The following is a 23,218-nucleotide window of genomic DNA, read 5'->3' on the forward strand; positions in this document are numbered from 1 at the left end:
AAAAGTTTATATATGTATTTATATATATATATATATATACATATATATATATATATACAATATAACGCGCCGTTCTCCAACGATAGCGTCCGCAATTCTACACCGATCTTAATGAAACTGAGTAAACTTATTCTATGGACGATTACCTTGGATGAGTTCGAAGATGAGCTGATTCGGCCAATAAGTTTAGAAGTTATGGTCAATTGAAATTTTGTAAAATTTTCAAAAAAAATTTGTTTGCCGCTTTAACTGGATGTAACTTCTAAACGGAAAGAGATAGCTTATTTTCGTTTGTTCTATGTAAAAGCTCGTTCGATTGCCTACAATTTTGACTATACAGCTCATTGATTGGACCATTTTTTATAATAGATAAATGGTTTTGAACATTTACAAAATATTATAAAAGCTAATTTTATGCAGGTTTTCACTTTGATTATAGCAACAATTTCGAACCGATCACCTTAAAACTTAGTATACGTATTTTGTGCGTGACTACCATGTTCGAGTTTGAAAATGAGCTCAATCGGTCGATTTGTTTAGAAGTTATAGCATTTCAAAATTTTCAAAATGTCAAAAATTCATATTTTTACTTATTCTTCCTTCAATATCTTTTGAATGTGATAACTTATCGACTTTATATTAAATTCATCTGAAAGCTCTTCAAATAAGCTTTAATTTTCATGCCTATACATATGCCTGGATTACTGAAATTACTTATTTTACCATTCATTTAATGAAATTTTTAGTAGATTTCATAAAAATCTAACTATTGTATTTGTCCTCATGATGGAATTTTCGAAAAATTTTGCTACTCCTAAACTCAGCTCGGCGAGCTGAGTCAGGAAATACATTCACTTCAAAAGTTTATATATGTATTTATATATATATATATATACATATATATATATATATATATACAATATAACGCGCCGTTCTCCAACGATAGCGTCCGCAATTCTACACCGATCTTAATGAAACTGAGTAAACTTATTCTATGGACGATTACCTTGGATGAGTTCGAAGATGAGCTGATTCGGCCAATAAGTTTAGAAGTTATGGTCAATTGAAATTTTGTAAAATTTTCAAAAAAAATTTGTTTGCCGCTTTAACTGGATGTAACTTCTAAACGGAAAGAGATAGCTTATTTTCGTTTGTTCTATGTAAAAGCTCGTTCGATTGCCTACAATTTTGACTATACAGCTCATTGATTGGACCATTTTTTATAATAGATAAATGGTTTTGAACATTTACAAAATATTATAAAAGCTAATTTTATGCAGGTTTTCACTTTGATTATAGCAACAATTTCGAACCGATCACCTTAAAACTTAGTATACGTATTTTGTGCGTGACTACCATGTTCGAGTTTGAAAATGAGCTCAATCGGTCGATTTGTTTAGAAGTTATAGCATTTCAAAATTTTCAAAATGTCAAAAATTCATATTTTTACTTATTCTTCCTTCAATATCTTTTGAATGTGATAACTTATCGACTTTATATTAAATTCATCTGAAAGCTCTTCAAATAAGCTTTAATTTTCATGCCTATACATATGCCTGGATTACTGAAATTACTTATTTTACCATTCATTTAATGAAATTTTTAGTAGATTTCATAAAAATCTAACTATTGTATTTGTCCTCATGATGGAATTTTCGAAAAATTTTGCTACTCCTAAACTCAGCTCGGCGAGCTGAGTCAGGAAATACATTCACTTCAAAAGTTTATATATGTATTTATATATATATATATATACATATATATATATATATATATACAATATAACGCGCCGTTCTCCAACGATAGCGTCCGCAATTCTACACCGATCTTAATGAAACTGAGTAAACTTATTCTATGGACGATTACCTTGGATGAGTTCGAAGATGAGCTGATTCGGCCAATAAGTTTAGAAGTTATGGTCAATTGAAATTTTGTAAAATTTTCAAAAAAAATTTGTTTGCCGCTTTAACTGGATGTAACTTCTAAACGGAAAGAGATAGCTTATTTTCGTTTGTTCTATGTAAAAGCTCGTTCGATTGCCTACAATTTTGACTATACAGCTCATTGATTGGACCATTTTTTATAATAGATAAATGGTTTTGAACATTTACAAAATATTATAAAAGCTAATTTTATGCAGGTTTTCACTTTGATTATAGCAACAATTTCGAACCGATCACCTTAAAACTTAGTATACGTATTTTGTGCGTGACTACCATGTTCGAGTTTGAAAATGAGCTCAATCGGTCGATTTGTTTAGAAGTTATAGCATTTCAAAATTTTCAAAATGTCAAAAATTCATATTTTTACTTATTCTTCCTTCAATATCTTTTGAATGTGATAACTTATCGACTTTATATTAAATTCATCTGAAAGCTCTTCAAATAAGCTTTAATTTTCATGCCTATACATATGCCTGGATTACTGAAATTACTTATTTTACCATTCATTTAATGAAATTTTTAGTAGATTTCATAAAAATCTAACTATTGTATTTGTCCTCATGATGGAATTTTCGAAAAATTTTGCTACTCCTAAACTCAGCTCGGCGAGCTGAGTCAGGAAATACATTCACTTCAAAAGTTTATATATGTATTTATATATATATATATATACATATATATATATATATATACAATATAACGCGCCGTTCTCCAACGATAGCGTCCGCAATTCTACACCGATCTTAATGAAACTGAGTAAACTTATTCTATGGACGATTACCTTGGATGAGTTCGAAGATGAGCTGATTCGGCCAATAAGTTTAGAAGTTATGGTCAATTGAAATTTTGTAAAATTTTCAAAAAAAATTTGTTTGCCGCTTTAACTGGATGTAACTTCTAAACGGAAAGAGATAGCTTATTTTCGTTTGTTCTATGTAAAAGCTCGTTCGATTGCCTACAATTTTGACTATACAGCTCATTGATTGGACCATTTTTTATAATAGATAAATGGTTTTGAACATTTACAAAATATTATAAAAGCTAATTTTATGCAGGTTTTCACTTTGATTATAGCAACAATTTCGAACCGATCACCTTAAAACTTAGTATACGTATTTTGTGCGTGACTACCATGTTCGAGTTTGAAAATGAGCTCAATCGGTCGATTTGTTTAGAAGTTATAGCATTTCAAAATTTTCAAAATGTCAAAAATTCATATTTTTACTTATTCTTCCTTCAATATCTTTTGAATGTGATAACTTATCGACTTTATATTAAATTCATCTGAAAGCTCTTCAAATAAGCTTTAATTTTCATGCCTATACATATGCCTGGATTACTGAAATTACTTATTTTACCATTCATTTAATGAAATTTTTAGTAGATTTCATAAAAATCTAACTATTGTATTTGTCCTCATGATGGAATTTTCGAAAAATTTTGCTACTCCTAAACTCAGCTCGGCGAGCTGAGTCAGGAAATACATTCACTTCAAAAGTTTATATATGTATTTATATATATATATATATACATATATATGTATATATATACAATATAACGCGCCGTTCTCCAACGATAGCGTCCGCAATTCTACACCGATCTTAATGAAACTGAGTAAACTTATTCTATGGACGATTACCTTGGATGAGTTCGAAGATGAGCTGATTCGGCCAATAAGTTTAGAAGTTATGGTCAATTGAAATTTTGTAAAATTTTCAAAAAAAATTTGTTTGCCGCTTTAACTGGATGTAACTTCTAAACGGAAAGAGATAGCTTATTTTCGTTTGTTCTATGTAAAAGCTCGTTCGATTGCCTACAATTTTGACTATACAGCTCATTGATTGGACCATTTTTTATAATAGATAAATGGTTTTGAACATTTACAAAATATTATAAAAGCTAATTTTATGCAGGTTTTCACTTTGATTATAGCCACAATTTCGAACCGATCACCTTAAAACTTAGTATACGTATTTTGTGCGTGACTACCATGTTCGAGTTTGAAAATGAGCTCAATCGGTCGATTTGTTTAGAAGTTATAGCATTTCAAAATTTTCAAAATGTCAAAAATTCATATTTTTACTTATTCTTCCTTCAATATCTTTTGAATGTGATAACTTATCGACTTTATATTAAATTCATCTGAAAGCTCTTCAAATAAGCTTTAATTTTCATGCCTATACATATGCCTGGATTACTGAAATTACTTATTTTACCATTCATTTAATGAAATTTTGCTATTGCATTAGTTCTCCTACTTCTTAGTAAATTCATGGAGCTACTTAAATTCATATTATCGCAGTGTGACACTTATAAAATCCAAACATCTCAATTCAATGGGTATATACAATTTTGTTTTACCGACAGTGTATAAATGATATGATATATCAATAACAAGATTAACATTAGTTATGATGATAATATTTTCCATATCTACTCGTCGTTTGATATTGTAATAGGCTTTTTATTCCAAATATTAGTACTAATTTCAAGCATGACACTGTGATATATCACAATCAAATTTTAATCTTAGAATATTTTATTAGTAGATTTTATTGAAAGCAAATTATCGCCTTTGTCCTTATGCTAGAATTTTCGAGCATTAAAACCATAATCTATCATAATTTTTTGAATAGGGTCCGGAATACCATTGGTCCGATAGTTTGAATATATGCATAGGTATCTTTAAATAACGTCAAATCAAAACATATAGTGCATTATCATCAAAAATTCTTCTGAAGCTCATTTAGTTAGCTTCAATTTTTGGCATTATACTTATAATTTTTTGATTTTTTTGTTTTATCATCTCGAGAATTTTCAAGAAAATGTCAAAAAAAATTTTATTTCATTATCAACTTTTATTTGAACAGTGAAAAAAATTAATTAATGAAAAATCTACTTCCATTTCGGCTGCCGAATGGCCTTTTTTTCTTTACAACACCGAGTGCTGGGTCTACATTTCCACTGGAATTTCTCGGGGATTTCCAGAGAATTTTACTGGCGAGAGTTCTATTTTTTTTTTCACAACACCGAGTGCTAGGTCTATATTTCCTATGGGATGTCTCTGGGATTTCTCTGGGATTTCCAGAGAATTTTACTGGCGACAGTTCTATTTTTTTCTTTACAACACCGAGTGCTGGGTCTACATTTCCTCTTGGATTTCTCTGGGATTTCCAGAGAATTTAACTGGCAACTATTATATTTTTAACTTCCCTCTAAGAAAATCGACGATTTGCGAAAAATTCGGGAAGTTATTGTTTTCACCCCGATTTGTGAAAATCGCAATTTCATCAGATGTCGACGTTTTGAGGACCTAGGAAGCTATTCTGACTATTTTCAGAATGATGTCCGAGTGTCTGTATGTATGTATGTGTGTGTGTGTGTGTATGTTTGTATGTATGTGTGTGACCGGCTTATAACTTTTGAACTAATGAACCGATTTGGATGGTTAAGGCGGCAATCGAAAGAGCTTGTTGGCCATCATCTTTTCTGTAAATTTCAGGTCATTTGATCAAGTAGACTCGATAATATTGGCGAATTACGGAAAAAAAATTTGTTTTTTTTTTTAGTTTTTTATTGATTTCTCAGAAACAACTGGAACGATCCACTTTAAAATCTAATCAGCTCTAGAACTCAATACAACACGTCGATTGCCGCCCCAACCATCAAAATCGGTTCATTCATTCGTGAGATATCGCGGGAGAAAGAAATGCCAAAAAACGGTTTTTTTTCGAAAAGACTGGGATACAAACATATTTTCGAGCTCGAAAATGTACTCACAACAATGTTTTCGAGCGAAACAGCGGAAAGTTTCGGGGCTGGCTCGCAGGGTCAACCGATAGGCAGATTTTTTTTTTTTCCTATATTAGAAAATAAAATAAAATTAAAAAATGTTCAAATACAGATTTTTCCCGTATGTTTAAGCTGTTTATTGTGGGGTCCAATACTTGGTATTGTCTCCAGCAAGACAGGTGTTGTTTTTTTTTCTTAAATCAAAGTTATAAAATTTTGGGAATATTATAAAAAAAATAAAAGGATCCGTTATACCACTCAAGTACTCGAGGTCATAAAACTAAGCTTTTAATTCTAGACGAGCGAATGTGTTTCAAATGTGTTTCCCACGTTTTAAAAGTACTTAAAATACAATATCTTATTTTTTTTTACCTTTATATTTTAAATAAATATTTCTAAGAACAAAAATAAATAAATCGTAAAAGCGAAAGTTTTATAACTGAAATTTGCCTTACTTAGAGAATTTGTCGAAAATGAAACTTAATCTGATTATAAAAATAATTATTTCTGTATATACTCTTTTGTTCTTTGATATTCGTTAGATTATATTTTCAATATTGAATTTCGATGTGTTGCGTAATCACAACTACATTCAAATTTGAATGTAGTTGCACTTCCGGCAAATAGAGGCAGCACCTACTGGGGTCTACTGTCTGGCAATTAAAACTTGACTTGCGCAGTGCGACGCATGCGCGTATGATTTTCCTGCCTCGTGTCGAGAAGACCGACGCCATTATTCTTGCGTTCATAATTTCAAGTGAAACCACCTGTTTTTCATAATCAATTAATTTCGCACTCATCTCGAGTAAATAAATAAAAGTAATTACTCAATTACATTAAGAGTTCATAACTCTCTCTATTATTTTTATAATTGTGAGCAACGGAGCTCATAAAATAAATAATAAAAACATCAAGCATTCCAGTGATCTACGACCAAGTTCCTGAGGAGGTGAATTCTACGGAAACTTGTACAGGTGCTTAATTACTACTTTATAAATTAATTCAAGTGCTCATAAAATTAAAAGACTCAGTTTTATTATTTATTTAATTATCGTTATGCTCAATTTCTCAATTAAATTAAAAGTTATTTTCCGCTCAGTAGCCTCTGCAATCATGCTACCACGTATTCAACAAATAAATTAAAATCAGTGTAATTTATTATGAGCTTATTAAATTCAATTAAATTAAGTGATCATTATTATTAAAACTCAATAACTAAATTAGTTATGCATTCAGTGCAATTAAAAATAGTAATCAATGTGTTCAAGAATTAACTTTGCTCGGTAACCTCTGATTTCATGTTACTTTTCATTCTGACATCTTTGTGATCAACTCAGTGTTCAATTAAACTCAACTTAATTATTTTAATTCATTTATTTACTCGAGCTCAATTCAATAATTTGTATTCAATCATTTACGTATTCATGAGCTCAGACATTTAACAGTATTGATAAGTTTAATTAACGATTTAATTTGTATCCCAGTGATATTTTGTGATGTGACAAATAAAAATATTGTTATATTTTCAAATATGCGTATTTTTCAAACATCCAAACCACCAACCAGTCCTGGCATGTCTTTATTTAATTAAACTTATCCAAAAAATTAAAGGAACAAGAAAATTTTATAAATTTTTTAGTGATTTTTGGAAGGCTGTATTTTCGTGAAAAATGATCGCATCGAAAAAATAAAAAAAGCAAATTGAAGCTTGAAATCTCTAGTTTGAAGATCTTCCAGCAAAATATTTTTTTGAGCCACGGTTTTTGCGGAATCATAAGAAAAAAGTCGAGACAAAATTTTTCTAAATTTTTTGGTTTTGTTTTTTAGGTCTACGGGGCCGTGAAAATTTTTTTCAAAAAAACGAATTCATGGCTCGTTTAGGAAATTTATTCAGCTACAATTTGCTTTTTTTTGTTTCTCTGTACGACAATTTGCTGCTGAGATATCAGCCTTTAAATGAAAAAGGAGCCTTTTGTCTTTGATTATTGATATCTCAGCAAGAAATGGTCACACAGTCATTTCAAGGACAGTTTGATAAACTTGAATAAATCCCCTACAAGCTCCATTTTTGATTTTTTCAAAAAAAAATTTTTTTTCATCCTTGACATCCATTTGAAAAACCTTTGAAAAATGGCCATTTTCTGGGTTTTTAGTCGACTCATCGCTACTCTGCAAATATTGATAAAAAAAATAATGTTGCCAGGTAATTTTACAGCTTAATGTACCCCCAAAAACCCTGGAAATTTTCAGATTGATCCATTGAACCATTTGTCCGGTCCGATTGCTCAAAGTTTTACAAAACAATTAAAGGAACAAGTTGTGTTCCTTAATCCGTGTAATCGTTATCAAAATGAAAAAATCAATTTTTTCGGATTTTCTTTCATTTTTGTGTTAGTTATTCAGTAAATGTAAGGTAAAGAGGAAAAAAAAAAATTTTCCAAAAAACGAGACCAAACAAGAATTTTTTCCAATTTTTTTTTCTTTACGTTTTATTTGGGGGGTTATTTTTTTTTTTCGTTTTTCGGAAAAAAAATTTTTTTTTTTCTTTACCTTACATTTACTGAATAACTAACACAAAAATGAAAGAAAATCCGAAAAAATTGATTTTTTCCTTTTGATAACGATTACACGGATTAAAGAACACAACTTGTTCCTTTAATTGTTTTGTAAAACTTTGAGCAATCGGACCGGACAAACGGTTCAATGGATCAATCTGAAAATTTCCAGGGTTTTTGGGGGTACATTAAGCTGTAAAATTACCTGGCAACATTATTTTTTTTATCAATATTTGCAGAGTAGCGATGAGTCGACTAAAAACCCAGAAAATGGCCATTTTTTAAAGGTTTTTCAAATGGATGTCAAGGATGAAAAAAAATTTTTTTTTGAAAAAATCAAAAATGGAGCTTGTAGGGGATTTATTCAAGTTTATCAAACTGTCCTTGAAATGACTGTGTGACCATTTCTTGCTGAGATATCAATAATCAAAGACAAAAGGATCCTTTTTCATTTGAAGGCTGATATCTCAGCAGCAAATTGTCGTACAGAGAAACAAAAAAAGCAAATTGTAGCTGAATAAATTTCCTAAACAAGCCATGAATTCGTTTTTTTGAAAAAATTTTTTCCGGCTCCGTAGACCTAAAAAACGAAACCAAAAAATTTAGAAAAATTTTGTCTCGACCGTTTTCTTATGATTCCGCAAAAACCGTGGCTCAAAAAAATATTTTGCTGAAAGATCTTCAAACTAGAGATTTTAAGCTTCAATTTGCTTTTCTTATTTTTTCGATACGATTATTTTTCACGGAAATGCTGCCTTCCAAAAATCAGTAAAAAATTGATAAAATTTTCTTGTTCCTTTAATTTTTTGGATAAGTGTAGTATTATTATACTTACCTGAGAGTTGTTGATTCACTGGTGCAAATAAAGATAACAAATAATAACTAAGACAATTGTGAGCTCAGTATCACAATTGTCTGGGATAGCTACAAGCAGGTATTGTAGGTGGATGTCGCGGCAGGTACGCGCTTCTGCAAGCAAGTATTATAGAATAATGTCGTGGCAGGTACACGCTTCCACAAGCAGGTATTGTGGGACAGGAGTGCAGCAGGTATGTACTTCTACAAGCAGGTATTGTAGGAAAAGGATACAGCAGGTATGCATCTCTACGGGGTTACCGTATTCTATAGGCAGGTACTATAGGCTAGGATGAGGATGTAGCAGGTATACACCTCTACAGGGTTGCCGTCTTCTACAGGCAGGTACTGTAGGCTAGGTTAAAGTGTAAGCAGGTTTACACTAGGATAATCATAGTGGATATATGATATTATTATCTAAGGGAGTTCTTAGATACTACTGGATACTTAATCGTAAACGGGTGAGAAACAGTTAAAAAAGGAAGTTAAAATATAAAACTGTACTTATTATAAATTCATAGTGACAGTAAAGGTGAGAAACTAATAATATCTATCTCAATAATCAGCGTGCAGGCCTTTTTATAGATTCACGTCGGTACTTACGCGCCAACGTGGTGCGCATCCCTTCCATTTAAAACATCAAATGGAAAGGGAATATTAAATAATAATAATAGATCAATATGTTAACAGGTAAAATAGGTAATATATGATATACGATCTTGGTAACCGTCTATCATCATGGTATGATAATGAGGTGTCATCAACTTCGTTACAAAGTATTAACTTTGATTATCAGGCCCCCGGAGGCCGATCGCTCATTCAATTAATTATATATTCTTATGTGCACTGATCATTGACAGGTTACTATTAATTTTATAGTCATTGTGGATGACAATTGAGAGAGACGAGAAACACGAGCAGAAACATTCGAGAGAAAAAGCAGATCACCAGCCAAAGGCCGAACAACAGCAATGAGAAACATCCGAACAACAGCGTTGGGAAAGGCCGAACAGCAGTACATTGAGAAAGCCGAACAACAGCTCATCATCATTTGGTTGCTGCTGAAAATTATGTTTGAAGGTAAATTATAATTAATTAAGGCCCTTGATTAATTTCATTTATCGGCTGAATTAATTATAATTAATTACTTGATATCTTTCTGTTGGTTTAACGTAAATAAACTGGTAGTCTAAGGCCAGTCAGCCGTTTCAACCACGCGCCGAGTCTCGTGTTCTGGAAAGAGCTATCGCGTCTCATTTCGCCGCCATAATTTGTCCGCAACTCTGAATCATTTTATTCAGGGCCCTTTCGGCCGAAATGGAATAATTTCTCGCGTAAATAGTCTCGAAAATTCAAATAAATTTCTCATAGTGTCAATAAATTAACTCAGGCCGGAATTTATTCCAATGGCCAAATTAATTCGTAATTAAATAATTTACTTAAGTTAGCGTCAATAAATTCAGGCCTAGATGACGCCAAATCACTAACCGAATTTTCTAGTCAAATTTTAACTTGATTCTAGTCTTAAAATTAATCATAATTTAATTATAAATTCCTAAATAAAATGAATTGAAGGTATATCAAGGACGCTAAGAATTTCGATAATTTATTGTTGAGTAAAAATAAAGAAAACGGATTATTTTATTTTTAAGTAAATTAATGTATAAAAATAGTAGAAAATTATAAGTGGAAAATTACTAGTGAAAATTATAAGTATAAAAATTCATTTATACTTAAATTCAACCCAAAATTTATTAAATAATAAATGTAAAATCACTAAGTTAAATGAATTATTAAAATTGTAATTACAATCAAATTAATTTGGAAATGTTATATTAAGAATTCAGAGTTGAAAATATCGGGTGAAAATGACAGTAGTGACAATGAAGGTACTGAAGGTACAAACAAGTAGAGTCAATTTAATATTAGATAGTGTGTCTGTGATTTAGGTCCGGTGGACAAGATTAAGTTAGAATTAAGATTATGTCAAATGGACAATAGTATTAAGGTAATGCGGGTTAACGTCCTGTGGACGGATTTTTAAAAGTAGAAATTAAGGAAATAAGGTTTAACGTCCGGTGGACGGTTTTTTAACAAGTGCGGGTGTGTGTGATACGTCCGGGAAGACGCTTAAAATATCTAGTGTGTGTGGGAGTGTGAAAACGTCCGAGGAACGAAATTTAGTTTGTCATAAGAAAAAGATTAGTTCGCCATAAGTAATAGTTTGCTATAAGATTTAGTTTGTAATAAGGAAAGTTAATTGTCAAAAGAAAAATAAAAGGCAAAGCAAGGTACTTTAATTAATGATAATTAAATTAAATTGTATATACAATTTATTTCAGCTTGTTTAACATTCCTCTCCTCTCTCACAAAAATTAATTTTCTCGAATACTTAGGTGCGACCAGACTTGACAAGGTTAAACCCTCTGTTATACCTTTTGCTGTGATATCGAGTCCAACAATCTCGCCAGAGACTATCCTCGGTCTAGATAGCTCACTGGAAGCACTCCCTGCCTTTCATATTAATCTGGATATTCAGGGAATCACGATTCCAGCACTTGTCGATTCAGGAGCCAGTAAAACATTTATAGGCCCTGAGTATATCGCTCTCTTTACAGACCTCGGAATCTCCAGTGTACCAACCCCACCTAGGCATGTACGAGTAGTCACTGGAGAAGAAGTGAGAGTTTGTAGTGCCGCTGATGTATGTGTGGGTGTCGAAGACCGCCAGATTAGTCACCGTTTCTACTAGATGCTGTCTCTGGCCCAACCATGTGTCTTGGGCTTAGATTTTCTTCGGGCAGCCAAAATCACGATTGATTTTTCGTCGAACACTTGGTGGTTTCAAAATCGTCCATCTACAGTGCATACTTTCACCCCTGGGACCTGTACCTGCGCGGTGATGGTGTGTCATAGTCTCCAAACGATGACCGAGGACAAGGTAACTCGATTAAAAATTTTTCTGAACTCCCACCTACCTACCAGTACTGATAAGCCCAGAATCATGACCTTAACCGAGCATTCTATCGATGTCGGCACGTGTGAGCCGATTGAACAGCGACACCACCAAGTATCGCCAGCCATTCTCAAGATTACGTAGAAGGAAGTCGACTATATGTTCGAAGAATAAAACTATCAAGCCGTCGTACAGCAACTGATCTAGTCCAGTTGTCATGGTCAAGAAACCTAATGGCAAGTACCGTTTTCGTATCGACCTCAGGAAAGTCAACACCAAGACTGAGCGGAATGCTTACCCAATACCGATCATGACCGCCATATTAAATCAATTAAGGTGGGCAAACTATTTAACTACCCTCGACCTCAGCCAAACGTATTTCCAGTTACCGCTCGTAGAAGATAGTCGAGAGGTTACTGCATTTACCGTACCAGGTCGAGGATTATCTCAGTTCAGGCGGATGCCTTACGGACTTACCAACGCTCCAGTGACCTTTCAACGGTTGTTAGATAGTCTTATTGGCCCTGCAATGTATCCTCATGTGTTCGTATACCTGGACGATATCATTATCGTCTCTAAAACCTTCAAAGAACACCTGTATCAGCTGGAGAAGGGGTTAGAAATGATAAAGGCGGCTGGACTGACCATCAATAGGAACAAGAGTGTCTTTTGTCGTGCTAAAGTCCGGTACTTGGGCTATTTGGTAAACAGCGAAGGAGTTCAGGTGTACCCGGAGAAGACTTCTGCAGTCCGTGAATTCCCGATACCAAGAAACCTCAAACAGGTGAAAAGATTTCTTGGTATAGCATCTTGGTATCGACGATTTATACCAGAGTTTACCATGGCTGAACCTCTGACCAGACTGACCAAGAAAAATATTCCATGGTACTGGTCGGAAGAGCAGCAAAAAGCTTTCGAGATTTTAAAGACTAGGTTGACACCAGCTTCAACTCTAATCTGTCGTGATTTTTCAGTGCCGTTTACTGTCCAGACTGACGCAAGTAGCGTAGGGTTAGGAGTGGTATTGACGTAGACAGTCGATAGCCAAGAGCGGGTGATTGCCTATGTAAGTCATGTACTCACTGAGGCTGAAAAGAAATACACCACGGTCGAGCAAGAATGTCTTGCAGTCATCTGGTCGATCAGAAAGTTCCGTTGTTATTTAGAAGGGTATGAATTTACGGTGATCACCGATAACATTAGTCTACGCAAGCTGAATTACTTAAAGAATCCTACGGGCCGTCTAGCCAGATGGGCCCTGGAGATGATGGAGCACACGTTCACTATCGATCACCGGCGTGGAGCTTGTCATCATGTACTGGATGCTTTATCCCGAATACCAGCGGAGGAAGCGGAGCCGCTGAACCTACTCGAGGAAGTGCAAGACCCGTGGTATCTGCGTAAAAGCCGAGACATCACGCGGGCTCCTGATTGATTTCCCGACTGGCGCGTGGAGAGAGATAAAATGTAAGTAGTATGGTGCAAATATAGCGCCCCCCCTCCCCCCACCACAAACTGGTGGTAGAGCGCAGAGCGTGGTGGGCACACCCGCGAGTCTACCGGTCGTTGCGTACAGTGCAGAATAATATATATATATATATTGAGACAATGTGAATTGTCACCTTCTCTCTCAGCCTTGCGGTTCCCATTTTTCCCTGTCTCGTTGCCGTCCGAAACCACCTAAAGCTAGAGTCATAGTGCCATGGTCACATGACTATTTATCACCTCAACGCATGACCGTGAGGGGAAGTGGGGAGCAAGCCCAAAAACTCAGCCCTAAGACCCTACGGTGATTGAACTTCACTTCGATCCTGGATCAATTAGCGATAAGACGTATAATTTAGTTTTACTGTCATATAATAGCAATTTATTTGCGACTTTGTTAATACGAATAACTACTTTGTAAATCGGGAAATTAACTTGCGTTATAGTTGTATTACTGGCAATTTTCTTGCGATATACTTTACTGTCCAAGTTTACTGATTATTATAAACAAAGTTAGTTCAATTAAATATTACTGTACGTTACCGGCGATATATTCGCGATATAAAATTATACTGTGCCACCTATCTGTCTACATTACATCCAGCGCTTGCACTTTCTTGTAAGTAAATTTTATTCTTATAATTGGCAATAAACAATCATTGCACTTGTTAATCATTCACTGTATCTATTACCTGTTCATCCTATTTATTTCCTATTTTTCTGGTAAGCTTATCGAATAGTCTGATAAAATAAATATTAATTAAGTTACAAATAGTAATTTGACCATCAACAAGAATATTCTATAATTTTATAAGCCGTGAGGTAAGTTGATAAGTTTTCTCATACGTTGCCGAGTTTGAATAAGTGCGGGTCTTTGCTTTGCAAGAACCCCAGCCCACTGCTCTGTCCAAGTAAAATAAAATTTGTTAGAGGCCAGCCTAAGCCAGGGTTCAACCCGCGAATTCTGGTGGCTGCTGGTAAAAATCGCGAAGACGAAAAGCGATTTGTCTCAATATATATATATTAGAGTGTCTCAAAAAATCGACTATTTTTTTTTTCTTGAAGAACATTGAAAAATCGACAGAGTATCTCTAGACAAAGACCCTGTTAAAATATAAGACCTTAATATTTATATTTAAAGGTGGCGATTCACGATTTTCTATTTTCCATTTAAATAACATGGGAAAAAAAAAATTTTAATTTTGGAATTTTATACCTCGGCGATGGCTTATTGAACAGATAAGTTCAGGATATATTTTTGTAGGGAATTGAACGCTCTACAAAAAAAGTCTCTTATCATTTTTTGATAAATCCATCTGTTCAAAAGTTATTGGAGCTCGAAGTCAAGTTAGAGTAAATTTCGAGATCTTTTTACTTTTCCGGCGAAACTATCGGACTTATCGTAAAATGTCATGAGATCTTTTTTGTAGACAATTTTATTTCCTACAAATTATCATTGATAAATTTTTTTTCAAATTCTGCATTGTTTTCTAGTTGTTTCCATTTGAATGCCAAGCTCCTAAAACAGTAGTGTTCTGATCGATTTTAAGAGCTTGGCATTAAAATGGAAACAACTAGAAAACAATGCAGAATTTGAAAAAAATTTATCAATGATAATTTGTAGGAAATAAAATTGTCTACAAAAAAGATCTCATGACATTTTACGATAAGTCCGATAGTTTCGCCGGAAAAGTAAAAAGATCTCGAAATTTACTCTAACTTGACTTCGAGCTCCAATAACTTTTGAACAGATGGATTTATCAAAAAATGATAAGAGACTTTTTTTGTAGAGCGTTCAATTCCCTACAAAAATATATCCTGAACTTATCTGTTCAATAAGCCATCGCCGAGGTATAAAATTCCAAAATCAAAATTTTTTTTTTCCCATGTTATTTAAATGGAAAATAGAAAATCGTGAATCGCCACCTTTAAATATAAATATTAAGGTCTCATATTTTAACGGGGTCTTTGTCTAGAGATACTCTGTCAATTTTTCAATGTTCTTCAAGAAAAAAAAAAATAGTCGATTTTTTGAGACACTCTAATATATATATATATATATATATATATATATATATATATATATATATATATATATATATATATATATATATATATATATATATATATATATATATATATATATATTATGGTGGCCCAAAAAAACCGACTATTTTTTTTTTTTCGATCTCGCATGAAAATTTGTTGGTTTACGATGTTTTAAGAAGCCTCTCAAAAAATCAGCTCGACAAAAAATTTTTAAGAGGTCGCTCACGAATTTTGAAAATATCAAAAGTAATCGAAATTCGGATTTTTATTTCTAAATTTTTTTTTTTCTCGTGGCAGCAATAGTTTATATTTGTGAAATCATGACTATGCTGAGAATTTCAGCCCAAAATTTAAATATTTAAACCTCGCTCAAGAATTTTGAATATTAACTAATAGTTTAAATTAGTTTGTATAACTAAATTATTGTCATTTCACTTAAATATAACTTTTGCATAACCGAAAATATACAGGACAGTCTTAAACAATAAAATTTGTTAAGTTTTGAATAAGCGAAAAAACCTACAAATTGAATTAAAAAATAAAAAAGTATGTAAAAAACTTGATATTCCTATTTCTCGGGTTATATTTTCATTCATTGTCATGCAAATTGATGGTGAAAAAATCGAGAAGCTTTATTATTAATATTTAAGGGTCGCTCAAAAACGTCCAAAAGACAGCACTCGGAAACATTCAAAATTCTTGAGCGAGGTTTAAATATTTAAATTTTGGGCTGAAATTTTCAGCGTACTCATGATTTTACAAATATAAACTATTGCTGCCACGAGAAAGAAAAAAATTTAGAAATAAAAATTCAAATTTCGATTATTTTTGATATTTTCAAAATTCGTGAGTGATCTCTTGAAAATTTTTTATCGAGCTGATTTTTGGAGAGGCGTCTTAAAACATCTTAAACCAACAAATTTTCATTAGAGACTCAAAAAAAAATAATAGTCGGTTTTTTTGGGCCACCCTAATATATATATATATATATCTACATTTCGAATGCAAAGCGTCAAGCATGAGCAATATATATAAATTTCCACCAGGTTATATACATTTAGAAAGACATAAAATCTTACTTACCTTTCAGGTTTATAATATTAATGAAAATACTTAGGCTATATTCAATTAAACACTCAAAAACACCTATTTATCTGCAATGATAATGACGAACATTTATTTTACTTACCTTTCAGGTTTATAATAGCAATAAAAATACTTAGACTATGTTTAATTAAAATTATCAAAAACATCTATCTATCTGCAATTATAATGATCGCTATTTATTTATGTTTCTTTATAATTATTAAATATATATATTTAATGTAGAATAGCCTCTATACGGTTATGTACAGCGATTATAGGGTCCATGTCGACAGAATAATCATGTTGACGATTATATTTTAAATATGACGACTTATTTTGGAGGTACAGCTGAATGCGTACATCGTTAGTTCGTTCCAAACTTAGATAAAGGGGCTCCAGTACTATGGGTAAGTTGCACTCCGTCAGCTTTTTGATATTGTTCAGTATATCTAGCCCTTCAAGCGGTGAATACGGTGCGTAACAAAGATCTCCAACGAGATCGTACACTTGTTTTAGGATCTAAACACGGTCGATTATTAAGTGTGCATTTCAAAAATATTATTTTGAATTTAAAATTTTAACTTACGTGTCTTTCCAGATTTAGAAGACAGAGTATAAAATAACGCATCCCAATGAAAACAGCCATTGTAGTTATTTATTCGTTATAAAGTTGTTGAGTTTTTGTATTTTATTAAACTTTTTTACGTACTCTGACACAGAGTGCTAAAGTTATACTGCGTAATGCATTGATAAGTTACTGAATCTTTCTATGGGAGCATCTCTAATTACACCTCATCGCAAATTTATATCTCGTTAAATGTATGCTGTGCAACTTAATAGAACTACTTAATGAAATTAAAAATTTTTCAAATAAAATATATGCTTTAATCAAAAATTTAAGGCTCAATAAACTTATTTAAATTAAATTACATGTATTTATTAGTTTTAAGGTAAAAATTTGAAAATATTGAATAATTTTCAGATGCTTTGAACTTTTAAATTATTTAATGCTTCTCAGAGGTAAAAAGGCTTTATCCGTATGTCGATAAGTTAGGATTTATTAATTGAACGCAAATTAGCAATGATACATTATCAATTGTATAACAGGTCCGAAGTGTTAGCTGATAATAGAGGTATCGCGAATGTCGTTTTGCTGTTACTGAAAAACAACAATATATGCATATATACAATATTCTGGCTTTCATTAAAAATTACCAAGTGATTATTTTTATTAAAAATATAGACATAACGTCATCCAATTTTAATTGTTTTCATATTTTTTCTTTTACATTTATTTAAAATGTAATTATAATTATAATTCAAAGTAAGTTACCGTAGTTTATAAAATGTAAATTCAAAATTATCATATTTAAATCGCTTTAGACATACTTATTATAAAATTCTTATTATAAAGTATTTTAAAATAACTTATTTTCTAAAATAATATAGAATTAAAATTAAGTATTATTTATTTATTAAAAGATTTAAAGTTACTTACCTGTGTCATTTAAAGTATTTTAGACACACATTTATAAAATATTCTAAAATAATATATTTATATAAGGTTGTGGTTTGTTTATTTATGCTTATAATAATAAAATGTTACATGTTTTAACAATACAAATACTTTCTATAAGTAATACGATGACAATATTGAAATATATTTATAAGCAGTATTATGACCGCTTGTATACATAATTTTAAATTTCTAGCAAAATTTTAAACCGTAACTTTGGTAATAATGTCTTTAGTGAAAAATAATATTAATTCGTGCATAACCAACTCCATGTAATCAACGGTAAACCAACTGTGTGTAGCTTCCAAGCTACCCTTTACTTTTTCGTTTACACAGGCTTTTTTCAAACCACCAATCACAAATTTACCAATGATTTCCTCAGATAGCTCGATATCCCCATAATTTTGACGTATACGTGGCATTATCTCCTTAACAGGTATTATTAATTGATTCAAACATTCATTACACGGCTCACATAATTTTTGAAGATACTTCAGACAACTATGTATTAGATCTTCAAACTCGTAAATATTCTGCACTGTGTTTTGGCGCATTGTCACTTTTCTTACATATTTGCGCATTGCATTAGCCTGTTGATTGGTGACATCCATAATGGTAAATAATTTTGCTTTTCCATAGGTTGACCCCAACGTCAAATATTGAAAAATGTACCCCTCGAGTGATGACGCGTCATTAGGCAGCTTTCTATATTGAGCGTCAGGCAAATTAAAATTTTTAGCTAGTTTTTTTAACACAGTCGTAAATTGCTGCCACTTTTCTGACGAACACACTATTCCGCATGATTTTTCATCAACAATAGCAATAAACGGCACAAATTTGTACTTTTCAGTATCCAATTTGAGTCCTACAATTATAGATTTGGTACGAGACTCGTTTAATTTATATGAACTGTTCAATAAAAAATCAAATTTCTCCCAAGACTGAAGCACACGGTATTCTTGTTGCGAGGTACTTGGCTCAGCCATTTCGTTAAAAGATCGTTTTTTAGATAAAGACATTGTAAAAGCAGCGTGATGTGATTTAGTCACAAGCTTTAGGAGAGAACTGTTGTAGATTATAAAAGGTTTCAACTTTTAACACATTTATTACCCCACCACATGTAAATGCAAACTATGCATTTTTAATTTACGCTTCTATATTAGTTTAACAATATGCGCAACTTCATGGGATATATGTATATAGGCTGATAAATAATATAAATTAATTAATTAATAAATAAAAATATACATTGGTACTTTTGAATAACTTACGCTGGTTTATCTAAAATTTTGTATAAGGGTATGAGTTTTCTATTACATTTGTAAATGCATTCTAAGAGATCGTGTCAAAACACCCACACTTGAAATTTCTTTTTAACCATTATTTTACAAGGCCTTGAAAATTACATATGCTAAATAATGGAAAAATTGAAATCATACAGCTTTACATAAAAAGGTAGTCATAACAACACGTGAGGCGTAAAACAGCATCTTCAGCACAACGTATCCTACTCTTTAGAATGATTCTATTTGCAGCTGTAGGGTATTCAATAATTATTAAGTTTATTACGAGATACCTAGTGTTGTACAACTTACATAGCAATATGAATCCTGATAATTTACGCTATCAGAAACCTTTCATTACGGCCCTTTTAGAATTGGTGCGTTATGTAAAGGACAGATCACTACGCGCATGGGCAGCCTATACAGAAACAAGACTTGAAAAATGGTGGCAATTGTCGCGGGAATGCTTAATAAGATTATTAAGGCGTCTTGTGATGTTTTCATCATGTCGTTTATAAGCAAAGGCGTAGAAAAAAGGGCTGCTAACTACCAATACAGTCGTTTTACGCACAGTTGTGTCAACAATTCTTCAAACTCGAAAAGCGGGTGCTAATTGTTTACAAAATTTGTTGACGGACTACGGTAAGTGTACACGCACCTCTTATGATAAATTTAATTTCTTAATTTATCAAGTATGTAAAAATTCTATTTTAGAACGATACAATCGTGACGAGTTATTGCACTTAGACAGTAGCTATAATAGCAATATCGAAACCGATGACGTGAGTTTTTAAGTTTTGTGAAATATATTAATTTGGTTAAGTATTTTAATTTGTTTGAATATTTGAATTTGTTTTATATTTTTATCACCTAGGATGTCACGCAAACGGCTGCACCGTGGCTTGGTTATCACCCAGGTTGTGAAACGATAAGAATAGATCATTTTACAGGAGTTCAGCGTGAGCGTAATTTGTCTACTAGCTCTGACGATTCGTACGTCTCGTTTCCAACAGATAATGAAGAATCGGACGATCCTGGTAAATTTGATTCTGAAGAGGAATAATCACTGATGACTGAAAGAACTCAACAATATTATGATAACTGTATCACCGACGAAGATGAAGAGAAAGAAGAAGCAGAAGAAGAAGAAGAAGAAGAAGAAGAAGAAGAAGAAGAAGCAGATAATCCGCAATTCACATACATTTCTGATGATGACGATGACGGTGATGAGTCAAGACGTTTTATACAACGTAAACTTTTAGGTATTTTACACAACGCTAAACAACGTGCCTTTTATACAGCGTCAGCGGCTTAATAATTATAATAGAATTTGAGATACTTTACTACCAGTTAAAAAGTAAGATAAATTTTGTAACCTGTAAGTTTTAAATATTTAAAAATTATATTTTCAGGTGTACAATCAAGAGGTATAACAACAAGATCAAAAGCAAAAAAGGAACACGCTTCTTTGCCGTCAACATCAACACAGGTTGTCGCTGATGATAAAAATAATAATTATAATAGTAATAGTGAAAATGATGAAAACGCAGATGGTTACATTAACGTACAACCCCCAGGTCAAAGATTTATAGTCGAGTGGCAAATAGTTGAAAAATATAGACAGTTTCAAGCTAAAGGTAAAGAGACTACAATCAGAATCCTTCCACCTGCTGCAGAATCTAATCATATGCAATGGGTTGAAGGTGCGATATGCTTGCGTTATAAATAATTATAAAAGAAAATACTCAATTTAGTGTATTGAAGATAAGCTAAGCCACGTGGATAATTGCCAAATATCCAGCGTTCATACCAGGACATTATTAATATTGTATATTGCGGAAACGTCGATTGTAAGTAACTGTATATCATTATAATTGGCAATAAATCCATACTTTTCTAATTAATTAATTTACTTTCTCTCTCTCTCTCTCTCTCTCTCTCTCTCTCTCTCTCTATTACTGTTCATCCTATTCATATTCTATTTTACTGGTAAAATCTTTAAATAGTTTTATAAAAGTATTGTTTATTAAGTTACCAATAATGAATTGATTATCAATAAGAAAATAATTTATAAGTCATAAGCCGTGAGGTAAATGAGTGAGTTTTTACATACGTTGCCGAGTTTGAATAAGTGCGGGTTTTTGCTTTGCAAGAATCCTCGCCCATCGCTCTGTCCCAGTAAAATAAAAATTTGTCAGAGGTTGGCCTAAGCCACGGTTCAACCCGCGGATTCTGGTGACCGCTAAGTAACAGTTTTCTGATTATCGTCTTAAAATTTTAGACTTTTTATCCAAGATATACCGTTTCCTTTAGAGATAATACCTTTTTATTATGAATAGATTAAAACAATACTTATTATACTTATTACTTGGTCGAAAATCTAGATCAAGTTTAAAGATAAGCACGATCGGTTGATTAGGTTCAAAGTATTAGGTTTTGTATATATTTTAAATTTTCAAAAAAATCATTTATTTTCAATCTATAATTCTCAAGTAATTTTGAACTATAAAGGGTAGTTTTTTTTTGTTGGATGTATCTTAAAGCTCTTGTAACAAACTTGAATTTTTTTATTTGATAATTTAGATGACTCTTTTAAACAGTTTCATATATTAAAAAATTTAATATTATCAAAAAACAAATAATCACGGTTTCTACTTCTGATATTTTCGAAACGATACGTTACTGGCAAATTTTGTTATGGCGTGTGATAGACAGAAACATAAACTTTCAATTACATAATATCTTCAATGGAAGATGTATTCGTTGTTCATTATGGCATTGTTAATGCAACTGTAGGATTTATTATAAATATGTTGAGCTTTGTAGCCACCATAGCCTCCACGATTTTCAATAACCTTAATGAGACTTAGCTTAAACACGAGATTTGGGGTGATAACTGAATGAATGCTCAATTTAACGAATTAAATTCATTATAAGAGCAATTATTACAAAGCTTTAAATTACACACCTACACAATTAAACTTCGCCACCAGAAATGCTTATTATCACATCAAATCTTCAACATATATAGGAAACTTATGCAATTTCCTGGGAATTCTATAACTTTCGAATTTTTGAGTTTTTTGATTTTCATATCAACATATTAGTGAATGCGAGTAGATGCGAATAGTATATTCAAGTCAATCAAATAATTAAGTTCTATATTATTAAAATACCTGTGAAATCTGGCAACGATTTGAAGAACACTCATCATCGACGCAGGGTTGATACATACCCAGAGTGACGCAGTTGAGTAGAATCATCAATATACTTATCTTTTCGAACCAAGTATATTTTCGTTAAGATTAATAGCAAAAACTTAAATTACAATTATAATATTTCAAGTAATTCATTTATATAATCAATGAAGACTATTTTCTAGAAAAAAGATCATTTTTTCATCAATTATATTGAAACTTTTCTACTGTCCGTATAATACGATCTTTCCATTCTAGTAACTAAACATTCTTAACATTTATAAGAATTAAATCTCTGCTTTAATGATATCTATTTTGGTACAATAGAAGGATATCATTGGAGCATTCCACGCCAAATCGACCACTTTTGAACCCGACCCCTTTAGATTTGGCTAAAAGTTTTTTCTCATTTTCTACCCCATCAAACATGTTTCTCATAATTTTTTCAAATTTTTTCATCCAACCAAAAAAAAGTTATAAATTTTTGAAAAAAAAACGGCT

At 32.0% G+C, this 23,218-nt stretch overlaps 1 protein-coding gene across 1 annotated transcript; it reads left to right on the forward strand.

Annotated features, from left to right (window-relative positions):
* The first annotated feature begins 20,589 nt into the window (after nucleotides 1-20,589).
* Nucleotides 20,590-21,249, forward strand: LOC130665942 (uncharacterized). Its single transcript, XM_057466570.1, has 2 exons — nucleotides 20,590-20,782; nucleotides 20,933-21,249. The coding sequence occupies exons 1-2, from the start codon at nucleotides 20,590-20,592 to the stop codon at nucleotides 21,247-21,249; spliced, it is 510 nt and encodes a 169-aa protein (XP_057322553.1).
* Nucleotides 21,250-23,218: the final 1,969 nt, after the last annotated feature.

Source organism: Microplitis mediator, chromosome 3 (genome assembly GCF_029852145.1).
Source record: "Microplitis mediator isolate UGA2020A chromosome 3, iyMicMedi2.1, whole genome shotgun sequence".
Lineage (NCBI taxonomy): Eukaryota > Metazoa > Arthropoda > Insecta > Hymenoptera > Braconidae > Microplitis > Microplitis mediator.

Coding starts and splice junctions, on each gene's coding strand:
- LOC130665942 (XM_057466570.1), top strand. CDS start 20,590: ATGACTGAAAGAACTCAACAATATTATGATAACTGTATCACCGACGAA. Junction 20,783..20,932: donor TATACAACGTAAACTTTTAG/GTATTTTACACA, acceptor TTATATTTTCAG/GTGTACAATCAAGAGGTATA.